General features: G+C 38.7%; 2 protein-coding genes across 2 annotated transcripts in view; one reads left to right on the top strand and one right to left on the bottom strand.

The window, feature by feature from the left end:
* atp6v0ca (ATPase H+ transporting V0 subunit ca) overlaps positions 1–2,920 on the top strand; it is an 8,477-nt gene extending 5,557 nt beyond the window's left edge. The window contains exon 3 of the mRNA XM_014006871.1: positions 1,701–2,920. Coding sequence (XP_013862325.1) covers positions 1,701–1,905 — 205 coding nt within the window. The 3' untranslated portion in view covers positions 1,906–2,920. The remainder of the gene's footprint in view (positions 1–1,700) is intronic.
* Positions 2,921–3,379: 459 nt separating this feature from the next.
* On the bottom strand, positions 3,380–8,469 carry spsb3a (splA/ryanodine receptor domain and SOCS box containing 3a). The gene is made up of 7 exons (XM_014006870.1): positions 8,233–8,469; positions 7,309–7,521; positions 7,014–7,194; positions 6,656–6,843; positions 6,470–6,572; positions 6,269–6,394; positions 3,380–4,894 (listed from the first exon to the last, which is right to left on the bottom strand). Exons 2-7 carry the CDS (start codon positions 7,429–7,431, stop codon positions 4,503–4,505), a joined length of 1,113 nt encoding a protein of 370 aa, XP_013862324.1. The 5' UTR covers positions 7,432–7,521; positions 8,233–8,469; the 3' UTR covers positions 3,380–4,502.
* Between the last annotated feature and the right edge of the window lie 501 nt (positions 8,470–8,970).

Raw genomic sequence — 8,970 nt, 5'->3', positions numbered from 1 at the left:
AAATTGTACAATCTCATCCATCTCCTCTAAGTGTTCTTAAAATTAAAAACATTGAGCCTCGTGCAAGAATTGTTTGTATGAACAGATTTGTTCTTAAGTTGTGTGTATGGGTGATTTAGGAGAACTTATAGCATTCACCAATTTTGTCATATTGTAAGATTTTTTTAGATACAAACAAAATTCATAAGTGGTCCAGACATGTCACATATTTTATGTGCAGTCAGTTTGATGTTATCAGATTTTTTTACTAATAACTTTATATTTCATTAGTTTGAAGATATTTTGAGTTGAAAATAAATCACACTCCATAATTATGTTGACAATAGGCTATTCTGTTTGAATTAGAGTTGTAATTTTAAATGTAATAATGTAGACTGACGACATAAATTGGTTAAATTTATAACACTACAATATTAAAATGAAGATCTCAAACTACAAACCAACTTTAAATTATGTGTTAATTGAAGTTTGGAGACATTTTAAAATGCGTCTTTTCAGAACCGCGTCTGATACCACTTGTGACGGCGAGGTGGGGGAGACGGTTGTGGTGGATGCGTCACTTCATTCCTCGGCTTTAGTGGCTCCACAGCTAAAAATGACAGATTTTGTTTTCTGGATCTCTGAGAGCAGGACTTCAATATCCAAACTTGTGAAGTTCTTCTTTTTACTTTGCAATGTAATTTATGAATGGACACTTCCTGGTATATGGGGCAAGTTACCTTATGTGGTGTTTTTGGGGTGGTAATAATGCTAATCTCCTCTCCTCGTGTGCGAGCACCTGATGCACATTCACCAGGTTATGCAGCTCATTTAAACACTTCCTGAAGCTAGAAGAGTTTGTTGAATCTGACGTGACATGTTCGTACGAACCCTTTGTACGAACAACAATAAGAGAAATTTAGGATAAGAATACAAACATGTTCTTGCATGAGGCCCAACGTTCTCTTACTTGTTTTGCTGTAATGAACAACTAAAAGTTAGGTCGATCATTTTTAACTTGTTTTGCAGCAACTGGACAAGGACACCTTCTTGTCATAGATTTGACTATACGCTCCTTTTATATATCAAAGTAACAGATAATAAACTCAACTACAGCAGAACATATACGTCAACTCTCAAAAACACTTCTGCATATGAAAAACTGACTGCTTAGAGGTGATTTCTACAACCTTGTGGGTATATCTTTACAGAATATAGAAAGAATAATAACTCTTTTGGACCCCAGTAAGAATAGCTGTAGTTCTACTGAAAAAAAAAAACAAACAAAAATAAATTAAAAAAAGATAGTAAATCTTCTCTTTAAAGCCAGTATTTTTGTTTTTTATTTTGGCAGTTTGAGAGTAGTTTCTGACTCAGAATTGCAAAAAGCATAGGCAAATAGTTTTACTAATGTTTTTGACCAGTGAGTCATGCAGCCACATCTTACATGGCAGTTTTTTTTTAAGTCATAGCCTATTTTTGTGTGTACAGCTGCCACCAACAAGTCTCTGTGGTCACAGCCCATTGAGATACTTGTCTAAGTTTTAGATTTGTGGACAATAATTTATACCATCTGAAGCCAACATTGAGTAAAATTAAATCTGACCAACAGATGACTGCGTGGCACTAATGCTGCTGATTGTGTTGCTACAAACAGTGGAATTGTGTTTCTGCAACTTTATTTCTACTCTAAACTTTGACGTCTGCACTCTCTCCATCAGGAGCTTCCTGCATCTCGGGGCCGGTCTGAGCGTGGGGCTGAGCGGTCTGGCGGCCGGATTTGCCATCGGCATCGTGGGCGACGCCGGAGTGCGGGGCACCGCTCAGCAGCCTCGGCTCTTCGTGGGCATGATCCTGATCCTGATCTTCGCTGAGGTGCTGGGTCTCTACGGCCTCATCGTGGCCCTCATCCTGTCCACAAAATAAGTGTCTCCATCCATCGCCCGTCTCATTCATTCCACATCCGAGCGGCAAGAACAAACAGGAGACCTTCACCTTCTTCCATGACACCCTGTGGATCTGACAGGATGGGATGGCAGCAGAAATAATGTTGGCGGTCGCCTTTCTGACAGCTTCGTTCTCAGTAGATGTGATCCATTTCATATTGTTTGAAGCCATGCGGTTGTGTCAGGTCTTGTGCGTGCAGAACGGGCATGAACATGTACTGTTTGTTGTGAGATGATGTGTGGACAGTCTGCCTGATATATCGTCTAATCTTAAAACTGTACAGTGATCCAGAGTCCTCCCACCCTCAGTAAATGTAGTAACCAGTCTGTGATGTGAGTGAGTATCAACGGTTACCCCCCTTCCTTTGGGTTCTTGTCTTAAGTTGGTGGTTTTTAATCGTCATTCTTTGTTTTGAGACTGCTGAAAACTTGTGCACACTAGTATTTTATTTTTTCATGTTCTTTTCTGGGACCATTTTTGAGCTTTTTTTTCACTATTTATGGAAAGTTATGAAGATTTTGAAACTGTCTAAATGGAATACCCTATATACATAAAATATATAAATTATCTGTGTATAGTTAGATTATTTGCACTGTGGGTTATTGTTCTAAGTGCTCAGAATTCCTCTGGATATCGTGTGAATATTACTGGAGGATGTTCACATGGAGTTCACACAGTGTGTGTGTGTGTGTGTGTGTGTGTGTGTGTGTGTGTGTGTGTGTGTGTGTGTGTGTGTGTGTGTGTGTGTGTGTGTGTGTGTGTGTGTGTGTGTGTGTGTGTGTGTGTGTGTGTGTGTGAGATATTTGAGTGCAGTATGTGTGTAAGTGGATTCATGTTTGATATGACATTCTCAGACACTAGTATTGTTTACCTGTAGTGCTGCTGTCTTTATTTTTATTTTATTTGGTTGTATTTTTGTTGTTTAAAGTGAGAGCTCACTGTTCAGCCATGCCTGTCAGATTTCCAAATAAAACTCAACCTCCTCCAAAACCTCCTCAYGCCTGTTTCATCCTTATTGTTTGGTGCAAACATAAAGCTGTTGGACCTTTTATTAATAAACCTTTAATTTGGACAACAGGGGTCTGCAACCTGCAGCTCTTTCAAGCTTTGACCAAAACTGAGATTTAGGTTTGTTTTTGTTAATAGAACAGTTACAATAGTTTTCCTGGATTATCTAGCTTGTTGGTCACTTCAATCAACTTCCAACCTTACAGCATGATCCATGTAAATCCATTAGGATTCTCTTCAAGACAAGTTGCTGATCAGTTCTAGTCTGTTGTATAGTATATAATGGAACATGATTTCTCACAAACGTATTAGTGACATTTTAATGTATGTAATTGAAATGTTGCTTTTTGATCTAAAATGACCCAGAATTTACCTTAAGTTGAACACAACCTCAAGAACAGACCTCTTTCAAACTTTATATATTTAAAAACAACATAGAAAAAGGTGAATTTAATCATGAGATTTATTTACAAGTCCTGAAAATACCAAAATGTTCAGATTTTTTTTCTTTCTCCCCTGCAACTGTACAGCCATAGTTTAAAGAAAGGAAAAATAAAAACAGCTCAAATACAAACTGCATGAGGAGTGGATTGGGACCACAGAACTGTTTCACCAACATGCAACTTATTTTCTGTTTGCAACCTATATAAAAAGTTTCAGAATAAAAGCATAATGCAAAGAATCTGTTAAAAATGTATGTAAAATTTTGTTAAAACATGTTTGAATGAACATAAGTACACACAAAAAATAAAAGGTTAGCATTAAAAGTCTTGGCATAGAAAATCRCTTTTTATTAAAGAAAACAAAAAAGAACATTAAGAGCAATGAATAGTTGCTTGAAAGTGAAATGCTTTTGTCAAAATTAAAATAAACCACTAGAAAAAACAAAAACATTAGATTTGAAGCAATCAGAGGTTTTACTTACAGATTATTAATATTTTTTTGTTTGTTTTATAACAGACAATAAGAAACATTTCTTGTCAGCAGAAGACAAAACGATACAAAGTGCATTCTGGTTTTTATTACTGGGTTGTAACATTTAGGTGACTGTTTTTATAAATCCATATCTTATCAACATTTACAAAAAAAAAACAGATTCTCACTGATAACTAACAAAAGTCAGTAAAACAAGTAACACTACTTTGGTAATATATTGATAACATTTAGGTTAAAATCACCACTTATTTTTGCATACAGGACATAAAAGTTTATTTTTCTTTTTTTAAATCCCTCGTTTTTCAAATATACCATCACGACCACCAGATTTTGGCCTTTCTTAACGCCAGTGTTCCACTGCATGTTAACATTCCTGCATTCCTCCCACACATCAACGGTAACAATCTAAGATGGTTACTGAAACGCTTCACTTGTGAAGGAAAAGGTTCAGACAGTGACGTGTGCTAAATATAAAGATGTGTGAGGATAAGGTCCTGGCAAGGATGTGGCAGCAGCTGCCTCTRCTCCATCAGCTCCAGATGTTTTCATCCACAGCCGAAGCTGGCAGGACCTGCAAAACTGGAAGCCACGATGGGAGTGCTTGGACAGACACGAGGCTCTGAGCGGAGCGGTCACGTCCAGCGGCACCGTTTCCTCTGACAGGCCTCGGGGTCAGACGTACACCCCTCCGAGTCGCTCTCGGAGTGAGACGATCCGGCCAAGGGGGTTGCGGGTAGGTGGAGGGACGGCTCGGGCCTGTCCGGGCTCTCTTCCGCGGTGCCTCCGTTCAGGCTGAGCACCCAGCCCAGTTTGTTTTGCAGCAACTGGCGCAGACCCGGCGGCAGAGGCAACGCGTCGAGCGTGTCTATGCAGTCCGGYACCAGGCGGCGAAGGCGGGCGCAGCAGAGGTACAGCAGCGAGGTGGGGGCCGAGCACGACCTGATGACCTTCATGCTGCTTTTGGCGGCCGTGGAGCACGCCATCGGATAAAACCTCCTATGGTGTAGCTCCGTGGCTGCGACACCTGGATGGAGGAGGATAAACACACTCAGWTTGATGCAGAAATTGTTTCGACAACGGGATCAGAAAACTGCACACACTGTATGATTGGAGTAAGAAAAAAAAACTTTAAATTAAAGGGATCCACGATTAGTTGTAACATTAAACTTTATTTGATAAACATTTATTTTAACTGTAAAATAAAGACTGTAAAAATACTGTAGGATGTTTAGTTTAGTAATTTTTTTWAAATATATTTTAACACGGACGGGGCCATTTTATTTACACACAAAGCATTCTGGGTAAATGATGACATGGATAGGTCCTTGGTGCGAGGCTGCTAGTGAGCTATATCCACCCTGAAGGTTAATCTTGGACAATATCTGACGATCGACTCTTTTAAATGAAACCACAGAGCGTTGACAGAGAGGAGAACGTAGAAATGACTCAGCCTGTAACTGAAAATATGGATGGAGGACAACAGAGCTGCTTCATGGAAGAAGAACCTCAGCTTAGCCTGTTAGCCTTTGGGCTAACAGGCTATATTGCTTATATTGCCTTATATTGCCAAAAGATATATACGCTATATTGCCTTATATGTATTAGCTCGGTGCTAGCGTGACAAACAAGCCAAACTGAGGTCCTCCATCCATATTTTCAGTTACAGGCTGAGTCATTTCTACCTTCTCCTCTCTGTCAACGCTCTCTGGTTTCATTTAAAAGAGTCAATCGTCAGATATTGTCCAAGATTAACCTTCAGGGTGGATATAGCTCGCTAGCAGCCTCGTGCCAATAACCTAGTTGATGTCATCATTTACCCAGAAAGCTTTGCATGTAAATAATTGCATGTAATTTGGCTCACTCCCATACCTCTGCTCTATTAAGTTTTTAATATAAATTACACAAAGTTTCAGTGTTTTTATTTAAAACCCTTAAGTATCTCAAGAAAGTAAAAGGAGCCTTGAAGTCCACATATAAAGGGCTGCACAATATATCAGATTTATCGTCAACAGCCTGTGCAAAATGCATATCGCAAAAAAACCTGCATAAATTGCAATAAATAGTTGGCTCAAAAGTTTGCATTTTTGTGTTTTGTCACCCAAAAGCTTGAAGTATTTCATGAACCAAATGGAGCTCTTCGTGTATTTGGCCAGTTGGATGGATCTCTTCATATTTTAAAATAATTCATGCCGGAATAGAAATGATTAGTTTTTGTTGTTTTTTGTTCTGATCCCAGAGCAGAAAGACTCCAACACTACATATTTAAGTATTTGTTCATTTATCGCAAGTCATATAGTCATCGCAATATTAAGCACTGTTTTCGCACATCTTAGGTTTTCCTAATATTGTGCAGCCCTATTTAGAATGAGCTTTAATCAGTAGCAGATTCTGTACCAACCTAAACACTTGCGATTTTTGAAGAAAGTCAGAGTGCCGTGCCACGTATCCAGATGAACTCCAATGATGGACCCTTGTCCAAAACAAGAAGAAAAGTTCATCTTCTTCCCTTTATGATGCAACAAGCCTGCAAAAAGAGCATCACCATTTGTAACCACAGCTGTATCAAGCAACTACTGTGTTACATTAGTATTGATCTTACCAGTGTAAGAGAGGCCCCAGCTGTCTGCATCTTTCCCCAACAAGCTGCAGAACGTGTGCCTGTATTTGTCTAGATTCACATCAGATGTTCCAACTCCAACCATCTGTTTCCGAAATAAACATTTAGTCACAGAAGCCTGTGGCTCATAGCAGAGGATGACAGCGAAGCTCAAAAGCGGAGGTTTACCATATCTGTTCCGTACACTGGAGACGTCATCTTAATTTCCCAGAAGTGCTGCCCTTCAACCAGCTCCCTGGAGCCGCGGACYGCTGCTGTACCACAGCTATAGTCAGAGTGGAAACTCACTTTGCGGTTGTCGCAGCTGAGCAACGTTGCTGTTGATCGTCCGCTCGTGTCCCAAACCCAGTCAAAATCTGAAACATGATCAGAGGTCGTCCATTTAATWTGGATGTTAAAAATGAAACACCGTGAACTTCAACTGGAAACAAATTAGCAAACACTTGTGAATTTTTATATTTTTGTGACATCAGACAGTGTAGAAAAACAAAATGGTGAATTATGACATGGTTGCTTCCTGTTTTACCTTGGTCGTCCTCTCCGCAGTGGCAGTCTTTGATTTGGCGAAATCCACGAATACGAGGGTTGTAACTGGTCTCGGCCTGGGAATCACAGCTGCAGTACGACTCTCCGGTAACAGGGATTGCACTGGGGACCTTAGAAATCATCACTCCAGAAATGTCTGCCTCTGAATCCGAATCACTGTACTGTGGGTGTCAAAATCCAGGAAAACAAAATTAAATATTCTTTTAAAATTGTTGTCCCGTGTGGAAAAAAAAAAACCTTGACCCTTCACAACTTTCTGTGAGTTGTATACGTACCATTCGGTCACACTCTTCGGCTTCAGAGGGTAACACGAAGGCCCGGACATCGGTGTCCTGTCGAATCCCATCCCAACTGTATTGCCAGTGCCACACATAATTGTTCCTGCTTCGTCTCGACATGTTCGCAACAGAGTCTCCTCACAAGTAGAAAAGCTGGACACTCTGTCACAGTTTAGTCCAGATGCTTGAAGCAGAGCATTAGTCCAGGTGCTGAAACCAAACAATGCAGTCCTGAGTCAACATTAAATCAGCAATGTCAGATTAACTGTTTGAGTTTTTTTTTTTTTTTTTTTACAATGAATATGCTCTGATCTAACATAGATGCTTGAAGGAAAAAATTCAACTTGGTAATCCTGTTTCTTGTTCTATAAACAAGACTGTGATGAGTTCTACGATAAGCTGTTGGTTGTTAATTTTACACCTGTAATAATCACAGAAAGAGTGGGAAAAACATACTTTTTGTGTGTGTGGAAAAAACAGCATATTACAAAAGACCACCACAGCACACTTTAGAYCAAATCATAGTTAATTTAAAAAGTAAAATATACTTTACGATAAAAAAAAAGGTCAGGAAGATTTTGCAAAATAAATTAATAAATCGCAACAATAACGAGACTGCGTTTTTTAATAACAAAAACACACATTCAAGTTGCACGAATTAAAGCTATCCTAATAAATATATTAACAAAAAATAATCGGAATCAACATAAAATAAACATTTGATGTGCGATGTTGTTTCCTTTGGCCCGCGATTTAGCCAAGCTAATGCTAGTCGCTTACAACTGCTAACTCGACTTTAGCTTGTAGACGATCACGTACGTCTAAATTATGTCATAAAATGAAGACTACCATCTTGATGATTTATTACGCGTAAAAACTACAAAGCAGCGATTTAGAGTACATCCTAGTAGAAAGACATACCTCGAGTTGCACAAAAAGGAGCTAGCGTAAAGAAGCTAGCCTAGTTGTTGTTAGCGGCTAGAAAGCAGATTCGCGTTTCCTCTATGACTGGCCACCGGCGACACGAAAAGCTACTAAAACAAAAGAAATGTAGTTTCTTCACTGTACTGGTAATTTGCTAAAAGACGACTTGTGAACGACTGGGCGAACTCGCCAAAATACTAACGCAGGTTGTCAAACAGTTTGTGGTGCGCACCACCACCACCTACTGGTGTGGAGGATGGTTGTGTAGGCTTTCATAAAATTCATTCTGTTTAAATTAGGAAAAGAGCCGCAAAAACAATCAGTCGGTTATTTTTCAATTGTCATAGCACAAGGATATTATTTATCATTTGTAATATTATACCACATTTTCTATATTAGCATATTTGAGATTGTTAGTCTTCATAGAAAGAATAAAAAGAAAACTGTCAATTAATCTAATTATATTATTTGGAAAAACTCATTCTCTCAAATGCAAATTTTCATCAAATTCATTTTTTTTCTTCCAGTTTTGGTAAAGGAAATCAAACTTTGTTTATCTACTGTCTCTAAGAGCAAAACAAACAAACAAACAAACAAACACAGAAAAAAGGCTCTAAACAAAAATGAAGGCTGTAGGCCAATTAATGTATTTATTTTTTCGTAAAGTTTTTTTGTGCTAAATGTATTTATTGTAGAAGCCTATCCCCTGACATATTTTCTTACTTTGTATTTGTA

The sequence above is a fragment of the Austrofundulus limnaeus genome, unplaced genomic scaffold, assembly GCF_001266775.1.
Source record: "Austrofundulus limnaeus strain Quisiro unplaced genomic scaffold, Austrofundulus_limnaeus-1.0 Scaffold38, whole genome shotgun sequence".
Classification (NCBI taxonomy): Eukaryota; Metazoa; Chordata; class Actinopteri; order Cyprinodontiformes; family Rivulidae; genus Austrofundulus; species Austrofundulus limnaeus.
This window is presented reverse-complemented; position numbering and strand designations above follow the sequence as displayed.